Source organism: Haliotis rufescens, unplaced genomic scaffold (assembly GCF_023055435.1).
Source record: "Haliotis rufescens isolate VD_foot unplaced genomic scaffold, xgHalRufe1.0.p SCAF_4, whole genome shotgun sequence".
NCBI classification, from domain to species: Eukaryota; Metazoa; Mollusca; class Gastropoda; order Lepetellida; family Haliotidae; genus Haliotis; species Haliotis rufescens.
Genome location: NW_025964112.1, coordinates 41067906 through 41087787, shown reverse-complemented (window position 1 = coordinate 41087787; position 19882 = coordinate 41067906). Strand labels below are relative to the sequence as shown.

General features: G+C 40.8%; 1 protein-coding gene across 1 annotated transcript; it reads right to left on the bottom strand.

Annotated features, from left to right (window-relative positions):
- Window positions 1-3957: 3957 nt before the first annotated feature.
- Window positions 3958-18161, bottom strand: LOC124136005. Its single transcript, XM_046501740.2, has 12 exons — window positions 18103-18161; window positions 16369-16435; window positions 15825-15860; window positions 15235-15347; window positions 14186-14305; window positions 13949-14045; window positions 11796-12031; window positions 9448-9541; window positions 8202-8330; window positions 7595-7735; window positions 4787-5019; window positions 3958-4145 (listed from the first exon to the last, which is right to left on the bottom strand). The coding sequence occupies exons 2-12, from the start codon at window positions 16409-16411 to the stop codon at window positions 3993-3995; spliced, it is 1395 nt and encodes a 464-aa protein (XP_046357696.2). The 5' UTR covers window positions 16412-16435; window positions 18103-18161; the 3' UTR covers window positions 3958-3992.
- Between the last annotated feature and the right edge of the window lie 1721 nt (window positions 18162-19882).

Sequence of the window (19882 nt, the reverse complement as noted above, 5' to 3'; positions counted from 1 at the left end):
CATATGTATATTCATGAATTATTATAGCGATAATCCATCATCTATATATCCAGCTTGCCAACTATCTATCAATGATTTAGCCATTTGTCAATCCATAAATCAATCTACACATCCAGTTATCATCTATTTATCTTCCGAGGGGCGCTCGGGTAGCCAGTGGTTGAAGCCTTCGCTCGTCACGTCGATAATCCAGGTTCGACTCCCGACATGGGTACAATGTGTGAAGCCCATTTCAGGTGTCCCCTGTCGTGATATTGCTGGAATATTACTAAGAGCGGCGTGAAACTATGCTCACTCACTCACTATTTATCTTCCACCAGTCATCCACTCATCAACTTTCCATTTATTCATCATCATAATCTATCAGCCATAATTTATTCACCTCCCATCCATCCATTATCCGGAATCGGTTCACTTCTCAATCCAATTAGTAGATACATGCCTATCATCCTTTCAACAATCATCTATCCAGTTTTCCAACCATAATCCACATTTCTATCCATACATCAATCATCTATCCAGTTTTCCAACCATAATCCACATTTCTATCCATACATCAATCATCTATCCAGTTTTCCAACCATAATTCACATTTCTATCCATACATCAATCATCTATCCAGTTTTCCAACCATAATCAACATTTCTATCCATACATCAATCATCTATCCAGTTTTCCAACCATAATCCAGATTTCTATCCATACATCAATCATCTATCCAGTTTTCCAACCATAATCCACATTTCTATCCATACATCAATCATCTATCCAGTTTTCCAACCATAATCCACATTTCTATCCATACATCAATCATCTATCCAGTTTTCCAACCATCATCCACAAATCTATCATCCATCGACCAATCATCTTTCCATCCTAACCATCACCTACACATATGCCCACTCAACAACCATTATCCTGATTTCAAATGATTATCCAAAAATCCATCTGCGCAGTTTTCCAACCATCATCCATATATATATCAAGTTTTGAAACATAATCCACAAATCCATCATCAATTCATCAACCATCTATCCAGTTTTCACTCACCTTTTCGCGAACACCTTGTTTCATGACTATCATCTCTATTTGGTAGTGATTCATAAACACATGCTTATGAAATAGTCGGAATAAGACAAGCGACTCTGCTTTTGGCTGAGATTTTTTTTATGAATATGGAAAGGGTTTTGTCGCTTTTATTCCAAAGATCACCCACAGATATATTATTCATTCATAAATTATTTATTCACTTTTCTAATAATGATGCACATCTGTCCATTCATCAATCATCTATCCAGTTTCCCAAAGGAGATCCACACATCTATCTTATCACCAATCATATATCCAGTTTCCTAAAAGAGATCCACACATCTATCTATCCACCAAACATCTATCCAGTTTCCTAAAGGTGATCCACACATCTATCTATTCATCAATCATCTACCCGGTTTCCTAAAGGAGATCAACACATCTATCTATTCAACAATCATCTATCCAGTTTCCTAAAGGTGATCCACACATCTATCTATTTATCAATCATCTATCCAGTTTCCCAAAGGAGATCCACACATCTATCTATTCATCAATCATCTATCCAGATTCCTAAAGGTGATCCACACATCTATCTATTCATCAATCATCTACCCGGTTTCCTAAAGGAGATCCACACATCTATCTATTCACCAATCATCTATCCAGGTTCCTAAAGGAGATCCACACATCTATCTATTTATCAATCATCTATCTGGTTGCCTAAAGGAGATCAACACATCTGTCCATTCACCAATCATCTATCCAGTTTCCTAAAGGTGATCCACACATCTATCTATTCGCCAATGATCTATCCAGTTTCCTAAAGGAGATCCACACATCTGTCCATTCACCAATCATCTATCCAGTTTCCTAAAGGTGATCCACACATCTGTCCATTCACCAATCATCTATCCAGTTTCCTAAAGGAAATCCACACATCTATCTATTCGCCAATCATCTATCCAGTTTCCTGAAGGAGATCCACACATCTATCTATTCATCAATCATCTTTCCAGGTTTCCAAACATGATTCATTAATCCATCATCAACCAATCTAATCACCCTTCCATCTACCCTTCATCTATGATAACATCCTTTATCAATCTATCTACCTTTCGGCTACTCTAACCACCCATTAACCTGATTATCGCAACATGCTTTAAATAATAATAACGTGTTTCCTACATGACCCGTCTGTTGATGGAATTGATCCTGGTCTGTTTTACAGACCCTGATAATACAAATATATATCAAATACAGCCCATGCAAGTCTATAATGTTTGGCAAGTCTAGATTACTGCAGTATCAGAAAATGAAGAGAGTCTCTGGGCTCCCTTTTATTATATTTTTATTAAGATAATTGAACAACTGTTTTTTTCTGTACGACATGTTCATTTCAGAGACTAGATGTTAGTCTATAGTTGATCCATTACAGCAAGCAACTCACATGAGACTGCAATACACACTTGGATGATCTCGTCAAGCTGCAGGACTGATGTGATAGGGGCCCCATTCCGTCTGGTGACTGTCATCGTGACGGGATTGAAAATCAAGGAGGATCCCTGTTTCCTCAGAGCCGTCCTGGGAAATAGCCATGTATTCATTATCATCACACTGTTCCTTTGAAAAGCATATTACCGTATTCGACATAATAAGCGCCAACGGCGCTCTTAAAATTAGAAATAGGGGGCTCTTATTAGAATAGTTGAAAGATCGTAAATTTCGTGGTTTATGCTGACAGCCTGAATGTTTATATACGACAGATATATTTTTCCAGAATCTGATTTCCCATAATTATGGATGCATTATATTATAATTTATTATACACGAATAAATAAGTCTTGTGTACATTGATCAATCGGAAGGGGTGCTAATTGGGACTGTTCCAATATGTTAGCCAAATGTCGCCGTCGGCGCTTATTACGTCGAATACGGTAGTTTAAGTGGATGGCTTGGTTGTACATTCTCTATGTGCTGACACCCTCAATGTTATATCATATTAAAATATTTTTGAACACGTATCAAAACTCTTTTTATCTGAAGATTCGAAATAAACTGATGCTGTAAAGGACTGATTTATTTATTAAATAAATGTTTTACAAATATCTTAATTGGCTCGTAATGTGTGTCTCTATACACGTTATGGTGACGTGCATGTTTCTCCTTAGTCCCCTGTTAGAGGTGGACAGCAATTTGAAAGGACAATGCAATTAGAGCTTGACTTTCCCTTTGAACCCAATACGCACACACTTAGGACAACAGAGGGTTACACCAAATAGTTTTGGAATTAGGGTCGTGTCGGAGGTACCCTGATGAATCCATTGAAATAGGTCAAATTAGCAGTTTCTAGTATGCAGTCACGGGGGTAATACCCTAAGGATCTCAAAACTATTTCATCTCACTACTAAAACCTACGCATACTTCGGCCAGCTTAAATGTATGCGCGTGGACTTTTTGTGTGACTTTACTTGTCTGTATTGAGATTACTGCCCAGGGTCTACTCTTTCCGCAGATACCATACTGTAAGGTTGTTTTTTTTACTTTTCGACATTGGTCTTGAAGTATAAGGGGTGACGGATAGACAGTTACTAATCACCGAATTTATATATTTTTTCATAACTTCAAATGGCGATAAAGTCATTATTTTGGTGGTTTTGATTTATTTTACTGATACTGTCGAAAGCACATTTCCAACAGCTTTCCATCTATAACACATGGCATGGTTTTCAAAATTGGTCGGAAATTACGTTTGAACCTGGTTTGGACGTGCAGGGGATAATGCCGACATCCAAATTCTGTTTTACCAAATGGTTTGTTGTGTACAAAGTTAGACATATGGTCAACTTAGTTATTTTTAAAATTTGAAAATATTTTTTTCAGTTGGTCTCATCTGAGTATGCTTAAATGCTTAACAGGTACTTTTGTGGCTGAGTACATATAGAATCAGCAGGCATGGGAACCTACTCGGATGGGTTGGTCTCCACTGCATTGCTGTAGACGAGCAAAGAGGAGTTGTCGAACTGGCAGGTGAAGGTGACGAGCTCGTCTAGGCGGTTGAGGGTGCCATTCGTATACTGCACGATAAGCTGAAGAACGTACGTCTTGTTTCCTCCCTTGGAAGTCAAAATATAAATTAACTGTATTAAAACGTGGGAAACGTTACACAAGCGATGAGGCAATATTCCAGCAATATCACGGCGGGGGACACCAGAAATTGGCTTCACACATTGTACCCATGTCGGGAATCGAACCCGGTTCTTCGACGTGACGAGCGAATGCTTTGACCCCTAGGCTACCCCACCGTCCCAAAAGAACTTTGAGCCTTGTGATCAAAATATATATTTTGTTCCCAATATATAATATGTACGATACGGAAAGACACAAGGATAACAATGACTTTATCGTATTCTGTCTTTATTGCAAAATACTCAAAATAATCGAAGTTTTCAACCTTTACTAACTTTAGAGATCGCGTATGAATACAGTACCAGGATGAACTGTTCCATTCATAATATAGAGCCAAATGATCTGAAGCCACGTTTTGTAACAGAAGCCCTCACGCATCTAAACCTATCTAACCTTAATGGGGGCGTCAGGCAATAGTTTATTCATCATGCAGGTATCACATGTATGTATGAATCTTATTAAAAGTAGTTCAAGTAAGGCTATCTCATTTGCATATTTATCGTATCGCGATACCAAGTTAATCGGATCAGATTATCGCATCGACAGCACTATCTGTTATTGAACATACGTTATTGGAAGGTCCAAAGTTCTGACAGGGCCCGCCCTTGAATGGGAACGTGGCTGCATAGCCTTTGCACCAGTCAGGGATCTTGTCACCCGTGTTAGCAGGGGACGGAGCTCGCTGGAGGTAGCAGCCGCCGACAGTGGCGTTGCCCCGGACGTGGACGCTTCCGGCAAAGTCGGCGAAGCTGTAGGGGGTGATGCAGACGCTGAAGCTGTTCTGGTTACACTGGTGGTAGTCTAGATAGAAGAATGTAACATGTTATATCTATCAGGTTATTCAGTATATCGTCCAATCTTCCAGAGGAAAGGGAGTTAACTGACTTGTTTCCACCCTTGCCGAACTAGGCTGCAATTATGGAGTTATATTTTGGCTGGACTAACAAGTCTATGCATAGTCCAATCAAAATCTCGTAACGAACGAGACATCCGGTTCATAAACAACATCGTTTCCATCCTGCAGATTTCGGTCGACTGCAGGATTTGCAAAAGACGTGTACCGTCAACTGGGCGTCGACAGATATTTTTGCAAATCTTTTCATGTTTTTAATCAAGGTGCTCACATTTGAATCGATGCACTTCGCGAAGAAAGACCCGTTTTATTTCAATATATGTCTTGATAATCAATCAGATCGCCTTGACTGTTTGAAGCAAATGCAAGTGATACGAGAGGTGGAATCTGATTGGGCAACAGGAAGGGGCATAGAAGGGACATATCCCGTGGAAGCCGGACTTTTAGAGTCAGTTAACTCCCTTGCCTCGGAAAGATGTAGCTGTTCTTACCCAGGTGGTAGTTTAGACAGAAGACTGCAACACATGAACTCCAATCGGGTCGTTAAGCAGCATGTCATCAACACTGTTGCTGTCCTGTATGACTGGTGTGATATACTAGTAATTAGTATTGACACGAGTGTTCGTTGCTGTAGGACCCAGTCCACCCGGGGATGGCATTTTGTGTGATATAGTTAGCCCTTACACGAGGTTTCGTTGTAGTAGGCTCCAGTCCACCCGGGGTGGCAGATGTGTGATATAGTTAGTACTTACACGAGGTTTCGTTGCAGTAGACTCCAGTCCACCCGGGGTGACAGATGTGTAATATAGTTAGCACTTACACGAAGTTTCGTTGTAGTAGGCTCCAGTCCACCCGGGGTGGAAGCTGTGTGATATTGTTAGCACTTACAAGAGGTTTCGTTTCAGTAGACTCCAGTCCACCAGGGGTGGCAGCTGTGTGATATAGTTAGTACTTACAAGAGGTTTCGTTGTAGTAGGATCCAGTCCACCCGGGGTGGAAGCTGTGTGATATAGTTAGTACTAACAAGAGGTTTCGTTGCAGTAGGCTCCAGTCCACCCGGGGTGGCAGATGTGTGATATAGTTAGTACTTACAAGAGGTTTCGTTGCAGTAGGCTCCAGTCCACCCGGGGTGGCATTTTGTGTGATATAGTTAGTACTTACACGAGGTTTCGTTGCAGTAGGCTCCAGTCCACCCGGGGTGGCAGATGTGTGATATAGTTAGTACTTACAAGAGGTTTCGTTGCAGTAGACTCCAGTCCACCCGGGGTGACAGATGTGTGATATAGTTAGCACTTACACGAAGTTTCGTTGTAGTAGGCTCCAGTCTACCCGGGGTGGAAGCTGTGTGATATTGTTAGCACTTACAAGAGGTTTCGTTGCAGTAGACTCCAGTCCACCCGGGGTGGCAGATGTGTGATATAAGTAGTACTTACAAGAGGTTTCGTTGCAGTAGGCTCCAGTCCACCCTGGGTGGCAGATGTGTGATATAGTTAGTACTAACAAGAGGTTTCGTTGCAGTAGGCTCCAGTCCACCCGGGGTGGCAGATGTGTGATATAGTTAGTACTTACAAGAGGTTTCGTTGCAGTAGACTCCAGTCCACCCGGGGTGGCAGATGTGTGATATAGTTAGTACTTACACGAGGTTTCGTTGCAGTAGACTCCAGTCCACCCGGGGTGGCAGATGTGTGATATAGTTAGTACTTACACGAGGTTTCGTTGCAGTAGACTCCAGTCCACCCGGGGTGGCATTTTGTGTTATATAGTTAGTACTTACACGAGGTTTCGTTGTAGTAGGCTCCAGTCCACCCGGGGTGGCAGATGTGTGATATAGTTAGTACTTACACGAGGTTTCGTTGCAGTAGACTCCAGTCCACCCGGGGTGGCAGATGTGTGATATAGTTAGTACTTACACGAGGTTTCGTTGCAGTAGACTCCAGTCCACCCGGGGTGGCATTTTGTGTTATATAGTTAGTACTTACACGAGGTTTCGTTGTAGTAGGCTCCAGTCCACCCGGGGTGGCAGATGAGTGATATAGTTAGTACTTACACGAGGTTTCGTTGCAGTAGACTCCAGTCCACCCGGGGTGACAGATGTGTGATATAGTTAGCACTTACAAGAGGTTTCGTTGCAGTAGGCTCCAGTCCACCCGGGGTGGCAGATGTGTGATATAGTTAGCACTTACAAGAGGTTTCGTTGTAGTAGGCTCCAGTCCACCCGGGGTGGCAGATGTGTGATATAGTTAGTACTTACAAGAGGTTTCGTTGCAGTAGGCTCCAGTCCACCCGGGGTGGCAGATGTGTGATATAGTTAGTACTTACAAGAGGTTTCGTTGCAGTAGGCTCCAGTCCACCCGGGGTGGCAGATGTGTGATATAGTTAGTACTTACAAGAGGTTTCGTTGCAGTAGGCTCCAGTCCACCCGGGGTGGCAGATGTGTGATATAGTTAGTACTTACAAGAGGTTTCGTTGCAGTAGACTCCAGTCCACCCGGGGTGGCAGATGTGTGATATAGTTAGTACTTACAAGAGGTTTCGTTGCAGGCGGCTCCAGTCCACCCGGGGTGGCAGTTGCAGGTGATAGTTTCCTTGCCCCCACCAACGTTGTCAGACATACACACACCGCCGGGACTGCATCGTCCGTCACAGCCTGTTCCACCAATCCGCGCTGAAAAGACATTTAAATAACATGCATTATAACATGTATCCTTGAATGTATTTCTAAACCACTGCCACTGACATCTCTTTGTGATAAATGCACCTTGTTATCAACGTAAAATCGCTCTCCTTTTCGCAAACACCTGGTATCATCACTATTTGAAAGTGATTCACAAATCCGTGCTTATAGTCGGAATCGTACAATGTTCTCGGCTTTTAGCAGCAATTTGTTTTTATTTTGGAAATGATTTTTGTCAATTGTATGTACCTTTACTGTAAAACTGACAAGTACAAATTTTTAAAATGCATATAGTTGTGTGATGAATGGTTAATCTTATCAGGTTCCATCAGAACTGATAAACGTCACTTCAGGCTCATCTGCATTATAAAGCTGAAACGCTGTGATGTAAGTGAAATACTGAAATGCGGCCCAATCCCGGTCACTAAATGCGGTCACTAACTAGGATCTGACTTACGTATTGGCCTGCTGCAGTCGGCCCCTACGTAGCCAGGCGGACACACACATGCCCCGTTCGTCGCGTTACACGTTCCACTGTACTTGCAAGGCTGGCTTATACCTCTTCTACAGTCGAAGGGATCCGGAACTGAAATATTCATACATCCATGTAAACGTATGCAGCTCCCAAACACAGAGAGGGCATTTTTTAGAACTATGTGGTTCCTAAAATCAGAAGAAGAGAACACTGTGGATTGGTGTTGTAGGGATTGGAGTCGGGGCAGGGAAAAGTTAGGTACAATAGGTAAGGTAGGGTAAGGATGGGTCGTGGTAGGATAGGGTTGGGATTGAGGTGGGTAGGTAAGGGTAGGGTAATGAAAGGTTAGTGTAGGGTAGGGTTGTGGAGGGTAGGTCAGGGCTGTATAGGGAAGGGTAGGATAGGGTTTGTAGGGTAAGGAAGGGTCGGGGTAGGATAGGGTTGGGATAGAGGTGGGTAGGTAAGGATAAGGTTGGTAGGGTAAGGAAGGGTCTGGGTAGGATAGCGTAGGGTTGTGTAGGGTTGGTGTATGGTATGGTATGGTATGGTATGGTATGGTATGGTATGGTATGGTATGGTATGGTATGGTATGGTATGGTATGGATTCGGATTAGGGTTAGAGAAGATTGGGTTAGGGTAGGATTGCGTAGGTTAGTTTGATATAGTATGGTAGCATACGATAGGACAGGGCAGGGCAGGGGCAGCTAAGGGCTAGCAGCAGTGATTTAGTTTGGGTAAAGTGTTGTAGGAATTGAGATAGAGATTTCTATGATTATACACATCTTTGGCATCAAATACTTTTCAAATACTTGAACTTCATCTGTTAAGTACTCCTTTAGATGCAAAACACTTAGGTAGACATATATACTCTTAAATATATATGTGTTTGTTTGTGGTTTAACGCCGCACACAGCAATATTTCAGCTATATGACGGTGGTTTGTAAATAAACGAGTCTGGACCAGACAATCCAGTGATGGACATCACGAACATCGATCCACGCATTTGAGATACGATGACATGCATCAACCAAGTCAGCGAGTCTGACTACTCGATCCCAATCCCATTAGTGGCCTCTTCCGACCAGCATTAGTCGCGTCGCAGGACAAGTATGGTCGCCTTTCACGATAAGGATGAGTTGCTGAGTTATTCTACCCCGTATCTTCACGGTTCTCTTAAACATATAACGAGACACACAGTAATCAATTCAAGATAAGCAAGTAACATACTGTCGTCGTCATAAATGACCACATTGATTGTGCAGGTGACAAGTCCAGCGCCGGTCACCAGCACTTGAAACAGCTCTGACCTGTTTTCTCTTTTCTGAAAGCAGGAATAAATACAACACATGACTAAAAGATGCTTGGGTAAACTCTGGTGTGAGTCAGTAATTTTAAACCACATCTGAACAACGCTGTCAAATGATGGTAAGCCCCGCTTTCCACGACATGTCAGCCTACTGTTGGAGATGTAATTGCATAGATCGATACACATGGTGTCAATCACTGGATTGTCTGGTCCAGACTTGCTTATTTAGAGACCGGAGTCATCTAGCTGGAATATTGCTGGGTGTGGCGTTAAAGGAATACAACAACAACAAGACTACTGAGGAACCCTTATCAGTGAAATCCACGAGCACAGGTAGGTGTAGAAACACAATTGATCAACTTTACCATGGCGAACCTTGAGTCCGACTAAAAGATAGCGGCAACTAAAGGACACAGAAGTAATGAAGGTATCTCGTTACTTATCTACTTACCTAGCGGAAACCTTAGACTGTAGGGGCATTTGGAGCGGATAGTTAAACAATTGGTACAACCTAAGATGTCGACTTACCAAACCATAACCAGAACCAAAACCGAAACATCACGTAGGGGGCCACCAAAGTCCTGTCTACCAACAACAACAACTGGCGACATAGAAAACTACAAGAAGCCATTGACATCAGGAGACACCAGCCAGCCATGAACCGTGACCAGGGAACCTATCTGCCTTGTGCTTGGGACTTATTCGCTTTGACCTTTGTCGGTGCTAATTACCTAGCTGGCTTCAATTTGCCCGTTGCTATGTCCATTCTTTCACCTATCAGTGCTAATTACCCCCGGTCCCCCGTTTGCCCAGTGTCCACTGCCTTTTACTTTTCTTTGATAACTTAAGTACTGGCTTCCATACTATCAGTGCTAATTACTGTTAAGTGTTTGCTTCCATTGTTTATTGCTAATCACCTATCAGCGCCAATCATCTGCTGGCTTCCCTTGTTCGTTTCTAACCTTTGTTATTTTCCACCTTTTGTTATCCTATTAATTGTGTTGTCCTTACATGTACATATATATGCTCTCTGCCTCATGGCATTCATTCATTACTTCTTCATACATTCATTACTTCTTCTAATCTTAGTGCTGAAGCAACCAAATCAGCACAACAATTAGAAGGAGTAAGCATCAACCTATCAAAAAAACGAAATTAAAAGTATCACAAAGGAGAAAATCTTCCAAAAGAAGCAAAATAAGTATCAGAAATATGATTGCAAACTAAAATACCTGCTACAAAAGCCACTCAAAAAACAAAATATCCATCATAAAACCAAAAAAAATTGACAGAGTAATAACTAACCTACAAACAGGCCACACTAAGTTAAACTCCCACCTACACCAAATTAAAAACAAACAAACACCAAACCGGTAAATGCCCCCACTGCAACTTAAAAGAAACGCCTGAACACATAATACTATATTGCACACATTACCAGCAACACAGAACAACACTCCAATCCACACTAAATTGCAACAATCAAATGACACTAGCAACGGTACTAAACCCCCTAAAAGACTTACAAACCGTTAAAGCACTAAGCATATATCTAATCAAAACAGAACTACTTGGCCGCATTTAAAAGTAAAAGTACAAGAAACAAGCTGCCAATAAACCCTAAAATTCTAAACCTATAAAACACACAAACTTTAGTCCCCTCCTCCACCTTTTGCATGGCATATTTCAAAATTCCAAATTTTTTCTCCGAATTAACTAAGCAACCCTAAATAGCCCGACCTAGGTTGCCTCACCTTTTCGGACTTACCCTTTTCGACCAAACACCAAATGGCCTGGCGGGGCCGTGCGCGAAATACGCATATGTCGGAAAGCGCACGTTAAATTCCCAATTTAAGTAAGTAAGGCATTCATTCACCCGATGAAGAAGTAAGCATATACTCCGAAACGTTGTATTCCTCATAATAAAGAAGTTGACATCCATATATTCACTCCCTTATGTGTATCACTTCTAAATGCCTTTCAAAGATCTACATATTTACTGTTTTAAATACTAGTAGTCATATTTATAAAATGAAATCGAAATCATCCTCAGTTGCATATATGTTACATTGTTCACACATATTCATATTTCTATGTATGTTCTTAGTCTCCCAGGTTTAATCAATAATACAATTCTGTTTTGATATGAGTTTTAAAAAGCTTATGGAAAATGCATTCATTGGAGGAGGATACAAAACCAAAAGCTATTTCCCTCAGTAAACATACTTCAGGGTTTTGTGTTATCGGTTAGACATAAAATGAAACTTACAAAATTATCGATCAAAGGGATCTCGATATCCTTGAACCTTTCATTGTTTGTAAACACCACCGTGTCATTTGTGATGGGTATGAAGTCTTCGTTCTCTTTAGCCTGGCCAGGAAGTGTCCTTGTGCTGACAAACGCCGTGAGGATGCCGACAGATTTCGCCGAAGGCCGAGAAAGTCGAACTCTGGCAAGGCCATCATTTTCCCTGAACGACCGATCCCCTGTACATATGGTGATATCTACAACATATACACAGCGTATGTAACACACAGGCTGTAGACAACACTTAGTCTGTAGAGAAACCGTTGTCGGTATATAACAGTTTTGACGGTATATAACATTCGTCTGAATATAACAGTGTTGACGGTATATAACACTCGTCTGTATATAACACTCGTCTGTATATAACACTCGTCTGTATATAACACTCGTCTGTATATAACAGTGTTGACGGCATATAACAGTGTTGACTGTATATAACAGTGTTGTCTCTATATAACACTCATCTGTATATAACAGTATTGGCTGTATATAACACTCGTCTGCATATAACAGTATTGACTGTATATAACACTCGTCTGTATATAAGTGTTGACTGTATATAACACTCGTCTGTATATAACAGTGTTGACTGTATATAACACTCGTCTGTATATAACAGTGTTGACTGTATATAACACTCGTCTGAATATAACAGTGTTAACTGCATATAACACTCGTCTGTATATAACACTCGTCTGTATATAACACTCGTCTGAATATAACAGTGTTGACGGCATATAACAGTGTTGACTTTATATAACAGTGTTGTCTGTATAGAACACTCATCTGCATATAACAGTATTGACTGTATATAACACTCGTCTGCATATAACAGTATTGACTGTATATAACACTCGTCTGTATATAACAGTGTTGACTGTATATAACACTCGTCTGTATATAACAGTGTTGACTGTATATAACACTCGTCTGTATATAACAGTGTTGACTGTATATAACACTCGTCTGTATATAACAGTGTTGACTGTATATAACACTCGTCTATATATAACAGTATTGACTGTATATAACACTCGTCTGTATATAACAGTGTTGACTGTATATAACACTCGTCTGAATATAACAGTGTTAACTGCATATAACACTCGTCTGTATATAACACTCGTCTGTATATAACACTCGTCTGTATATAACACTCGTCTGAATATAACAGTGTTGACGGCATATAACAGTGTTGACTGTATATAACAGTGTTGTCTGTATATAACACTCATCTGTATATAAAACCGTATTGACTGTATATAACACTCGTCTGCATATAACAGTATTGACTGTATATAACACTCGTCTGTATATAACAGTGTTGACTGTATATAACACTCGTCTGTATATAACAGTGTTGACTGTATATAACACTCGTCTGTATATAACAGTGTTGACTATATATAACACTCGTCTGTATATAACAGTGTTGTCTGTGTGTATCACGTGTTTTGGTATATAACACATGTTTTCTGTATATATCACCAGTTGTTTAACTATAACACGCGTTGTCTGTATGTAACACGTGTCGTCTGCATATATCACTCGTCTGTATATAACAGTGTTGACTGTATATAGCACTCGTCTGTATATAACAGTGTTGACTGTATATAACACTCGTCTGTATATTACACATGTTGTCTGTGTGTATCACGTGTTTTCTGTATATAACACGTATTTTCTGTATATATCACTCGTTGTTTAACTATAACACATGTTGTCTGCATATAACAGTGTTGATTGTTTTTGTGTGTACCACATGTTTTCTGTATATAACAAGTGTTTTCTGTATGTATCACTCGTTGTTTAACTATAACACGAGTGTCTGTGTTCCATAAAACATAAGAGAACAGTATGGATTGGTACTGGAGTCGTGGTAGGGGAAGGTTAATATACGATAGGGGCAGGGCAGGGCAGGGCAGGGCAGGGCAGGGCAGGGCAGGGCAGGGCAGGGCAGGGCAGGGCAGGGCAGGGCAGGGTGATGTCAATAACTGGATTGTTTGATCCAGACTCGATTATTTACCGCCGTCATATAGATGGAATTTTGCTAAATGTGATGCTAAACAACAACAAACAAACAACCAAACAAATGGAATAATTGATTAGAGTACCTTCATTGTCTGCGATATAAATGAAATGGTTGAATGCACCAGACGAGTCGGAGAATTGAGTTAACCTCAGTTTGAACTTTTCATCCGCCTCTGGCACCTGCCAAAGATAGAGAACAAATGTTACTTCGATCCACAAGATCAATAAATATTTCCACTGCAGTATGCGAGCAGTGTTATGTATTCATGTCGATCAAGGATACACTGCAGTATTAATGTCTCTGAGTGATGCTTACTCACCGAGTCGTTCGTTATGTTGATGGTAAAATTGACGTGATCCCTCCCTTGGGGGATTGAGATGGGCACGTTGTTAAACCGCTCAAAGTCACTCGAACCTGCACCACTCGGAACAGTGCTATACTGAAACAGACATTGTCATTGCATTTATCGAGTCCTTTTCATAATAGGCACTTCACCATGATATCACAAGTTGATTGGTCACAACACTCAACGATCACTCTAGCACATATATTATCACACTCTGACTATGCCCCGAGTGTTTGGATGTAGGAACAGTTAAATAGCGTCTGCCATACTGATTTTAAGAAAAGAGTCATTTGTTGTATATTCCCTGAGCGAAGTACGTGAATGGATTCTTACGTGAGTGTTGTTAAATCAATATGACACAAATCAAACTTGTCAATTCATCAGAAATAGTTCTAGTGTCGAAGATATTCTATATTGAAAATCTTGTCAAAAGAAAACCCACTACGGGGAATATCTGACTAAATGTTCACTAATACGAAATATGTTTGACTTCAAAATCACAAATACTTTAGTTATCTGAATGAAACTTTCTTACAGGTGATATATGATAAATAGGTTGACTAATTTGAAAGGTATCTGACTATAGGTTCGCTGAGACGGAGGTTATCAGTTCAGGATATACGAACTGATACGGAAGTTATCTGACTGTAGGTTCACAAATACTGAGGTTATCTGACTTAAGGTTCCCAAATACTGAAGTTATCTGACTGTAGGTTCACAAATACTGAGGTTATCTGACTTGAGGTTCACAAATACTGAGGTTATCTGACTGTAGGTTCACAAATGCTGAGGTTATCTCACTTTAGGTTCACAGATACTGAGGTTATCTGACTGTAGGTTCACAAATACTGAGGTTATCTGATTTAGGGTTCACAAATACTGGGGTTATCTGACTTAAGGTTCACAAATACTGAGGTTATCTGACTGTAGATTCCTTGATAGTCAGGTCATGTGATTGGAAATATTACGGTGGCGACGCTATCGTTTAACGTGGTCTTTAACTGCATGAACGTGATACTTACTTTGAACGTCAATCCAGAGGCCGACGGAGCATCAAGCCGGACAGTGACTACCACGTGACCTGTGGCCTCGTATGCAATTCCCGGGCTGACTGTTTTGTTGCCATGCCTTGTGTCTACAAAAACGGAAGCAAGGCCTCAACACTTATTCATTGTTTTTGTTTGTTGTTTAACGCCACATTCAGCAATATTCCATCTATATGACGGCGATCTCGACCAGACAGTCCATTGATGGACGTCACATGCATTGATCTACGTAATTGTGATAATATGACATGCATCAACCTAGTCAGCGAGCCTGTCCATCCGATCCCATTAGTCGCCTCTTACGACAAGCATGGGTTGTATATATTTGGCACCAGAGAACACTCTCAAACTGCAATTGGCAAGATTTGTATCATGTAGTGTTAAAACCGCCATTCAACGTTGGATTTGATATAATCAGAATGGTCAACATCTGAATCTCAGTCTTTTTCTGATATAGCCATTCTGTGGCTGATCCGAAACACGAAAAAAGCCACCACTGTGATCTTGTTCTGAAAAATAGTCTTCAAAACTTGATGATACATGAGACGACGATCTGTTCTTCTTACCGTTTCCTCTCTGTGATGATGCACCGGAAATCAGTCCTGAAACAGACCATTGACTCTAAATGACCCTCCAAAACGTGCCACGCGAAGACAGAGAATGATCCATCGCATATACGTCGTGTGGGGCATATTGTTTGTGGTACATGCCCTTTCATTTTTAGGGTAAATCGTGAGGCCAAAAATTTTTTTTGAGTAATTTTAGAAAAAGTATGTTTTGGACAAAATAAATCTCAATACTGACCTTCTTTAACGTTTACACGACTTGATCATCACAAAAAAGACAAAATTGTGCTCCATGTATGACGCGTATATGATTTGGTCATCACAAGAAGGACAACATTGTGCCCCATGTATGACGCGTATATGATTTGGTCATCACAAGAACGACAAAACTGTACCCCATTTATGACGCGTATATGATTTGGTCATCACAAGAACGACAACCTTGTGCCCAATGTTTGAATCTTATGGTTTGGAGTAAACTGCAAAATCATTCACTTTAGTGTATACAGTATATTTAAAATAATAATCCCAGGCAGACACTCACCATACAGAATGTACAACCCAAGGACGTAGGTGGAAGCAGCCATGATAACAGGGGGCTTGATTGTCAACTGTGGAAACATCAAGGCGAAGATTGATTTACTACTACTACTACTACTACTACTACTACTACTACTACTACTACACTACTACTACTGCTACTACTACTACTACTACTACTACTAATGATAATGATGATAATATTACGAATACGAATAGAAATAAGAACAATAAGAATAAATAATGATACTTATCAGCATCATCATAATAATCATAATCATAAATGGGCTGCGTGTAGAGGGGCAAGGGCCCTGAGCTGATGATGAGCCTTACCAGCCTGACTGTGCCAGGATCACCCCAAGCCCTCTTTGTTGCATTCTTAATTTTAATCTGTACATTATAATAGCAAAGGCAAACATGAAAGCAGGCATATTCATGCATTAAATAAACATATATTTAGCTCCATCTTAAGTATGTACATGTCATTGTACATGTGGTAAGGAGATAAAAATACGGTGTTCTCAATGTGGGCGGATTTACCTGTAGATGTTATAGCACTTAAATAAATTACAAACGAAAGGGAAGTTGGTTGGTTGGTTTGTTGTTTAACGCCGCAGTCAGCAATATTCCAGCTATATGACGGCAGTCTGTAAATACTCGAGTCTGGACCAGATCACTATCATGAGCATTGATCCACGCAATTGGGAAACGATGACATGCATTAACCAAGTCAGCGAGCCTGACCACCCGATCCCGTTAGTCGCCTCTTACGACAAGCATGGGTTGCTGAAGACCTGTTCTAACCCGGATCTTCACGGGTCCTAAAGGGAAGTACAGGTCATTGTACACATAATTAGGAGAGAAACATGCGGTGTTTTCAATGTAGATCTACTGGTGGGGAAGGATACACTCACCTTTTCGCGAACAAATTGTATCCTCACTATTTGATAACTGATTAACACATGTTCATGATATAGTCGGAATCGTACACAGGATAAAGCTTTTAGTTTAGATTTCTTTGGAATTTATAGAAATGTTTTTGTCGCTTATATTTACCTACATATTTGACAGCATAAATTGACATTCGTTGCACTTTTGATACTGATTTGAATTTTTAAATACCTGTAAAATAATGACTTGAATTATTATCAATGCATCAGAGTGAGTGAGTGAGTATGGTTTTACGCCGCTTTTAGGAATATTCCAGCAATATCACGGCGGGGGACACCAGAAATGGGCTTCACTTATTGTACCCATGTCGGGAATCGAACCCGGGTCTTCGGCGTGACGAGCGAACGAATTACTGTCGACCATCACGGACCAATAACAAGGATAAACATCACAACTTACTGGTTTCAAAGATGTCTTATTATATTTATAAAACTTTCCCAGTGTTTAGATTTTAATCGTTTGTCGAAGCTAGTCATTTCACTGATACAATACATTATTCTATTAGTTTAACTATGTTTAAAAAGGAGTGAAAAAAAATCATTTAGCTCTAAATGAAATAATCTATGGATGAAGACTAAATAAAAATTAGTGGAAAATGAAACATGCTTTTCACTGTGTTTCAGGTTATGTTTTTTTCACAATCGCTGTCTTAAATATAATTAACATATAGGTTCTACAAACTCGGATTTATAGACTATCTGGCCCAAGTGAAAGAATTCAAAGGTTTTCATCCTTTCTCTGTGGGCAGAGCTCATCCCCTGTTCTATACAACTTCACCTGCACTTACCTGGCTGTTGATGAGCTGCTTACCTGTGATTTAGCATCCGTTGTCAGAGCCTCTTAATACCCGTCTCATCCAATCCTTGCCTATCTCAGCTGTGCGCGAATATCTCACCATCCAATCAGTGACCACACAGCCATATTAGCATAAAGTCAGCGAAGCAGTAGAACATGCTTGTTAAATACTGAAATTCTATTCGCTGTACAAGGGGACGAAACACATACATTCGTCATACATACATTAAATGGTAACTGCGTGCTAAGTAATGCCATGGTTGAATGCTGAGAGACATGCACGTGGGTGTATCTTGTTAACTCCCTGCACTTAAATACGTCTATTGCTGTCCTTAGGTGCAAAAAGAGCCGTGTCAAACAGATATGACCCCAAAATGAGGTACTTGTTTGTTTGTTTTGTTTTGTTTGTTTGTTGTTTAACGCCTCATTCAGCAATAATCCAACTATATGACGACGGTCTTTAAATAATCGAGTCTGTTTGTTTGTTTGTTTGTTGTTTAACGCCGCAGTCAGCAATATTCCAGCTATATGACGGCGGTCTGTAAAATAATCGAGTCTGGACCAGATCACTATCATGAACATTGATCCACGCAATTGGGATACGATGACATGCACCTGGCCCAGACAATCCAATGATTGACATCATGAGCATCGATCTTGGGATCTTGGGATTCCATGCACTTGGGATAGGATGACATGCATCAACCAAGTTAATTGCCTCTTACGACAAGCATGAGTTGCTGAAGACCCATTCAATCCCGGATCTTTACGGGACTAGATGGATTAGATGTTTTTTATAACCATATACACATACTATTAAAGAACAACATACATATATAACAGGCATCTTCTACAGTAAAGGAGAGCGGTGGGGTAGCCTAGTGATTAAAGCGTTCGCTCGTCTCGCTGAAGACCAAGGTTCGATTCTCAGCATAGTTCAATGTGTGAAACCCATTATTGGTGTGCCCTGCTGCGATATTGCTGGAATATTACCAAAAGCGACGTAAAACCATACTCAGTTACAGTAAAAAGGGCATCGAAGTTAACATGTCTTTGACAAAGGAGACGCGGGTTGGTCGACTTCTACCACATAGGGTAATGGGTAGTGCGCCGCTTAGAAGGGTATTTGTATCAAAACACACACATATATATATATACTGAACAGCAAAAGAAACGTCACCATGGATAGATATATGAGAAACATTATTTGTCCAAACACTGTAAACATACTTTCAGACATATTAAAAAGATGAAACTTGGCAAAACTGATCATCAAGGTTGAAATTAAAGTGTCAACTGTTCTTAAAGTGAAACACAACACTAGTCTCTGAGACAATGGCATCACAAGTCAGTATCTCGTGTGTCCGCCATGTGCATTGATGACTGCCGTGCAACGTCGATACATGGAATGGATGAGGTGGTTGCAGGAAGGCCATAGGCACTTGAGCCCACACTCTGAGGAACGCCTGACGCAGTTCAGCTGCAGTCGTCGGCCTTGGTCGGACGTCATTCAGCCGTCTTTGAATCTCGTCCCACAGGTGCTCAATGGGATTTAATTCGGGACTGAGGGCAGGCAACTGCATGGTTCTGATGCCATTCGGCTGGAGGAAGTCTCTTGTTGCCCTCGCAGTGTGGGGGCACGGGCGTTATCATGCTGAAACTCGTTGTTGCGGCGACGTGCCAAATGAGGTATGGCGTGTGGTCTCAAGATGTTCTGGATGTTCTGGAAGACCACAGGGCCGACCCTCTGTGCAAGACCAATTCAACCCCAC

Excerpts from the sequence above, each read along its gene's own strand:
- LOC124136005 (XM_046501740.2), bottom strand. The coding sequence starts at position 16,411 with ATGGCTGCTTCCACCTACGTCCTTGGGTTGTACATTCTGTATG. Across the intron at positions 9,542-11,795 it reads TCCCTTTGATCGATAATTTT|AAAAGAGAAAACAGGTCAGA; the intron begins GTAAGTTTCATT and ends TCCTGCTTTCAG. Across the intron at positions 7,736-8,201 it reads CGACTGCAGCAGGCCAATAC|CGCGGATTGGTGGAACAGGC; the intron begins GTAAGTCAGATC and ends ATGTCTTTTCAG.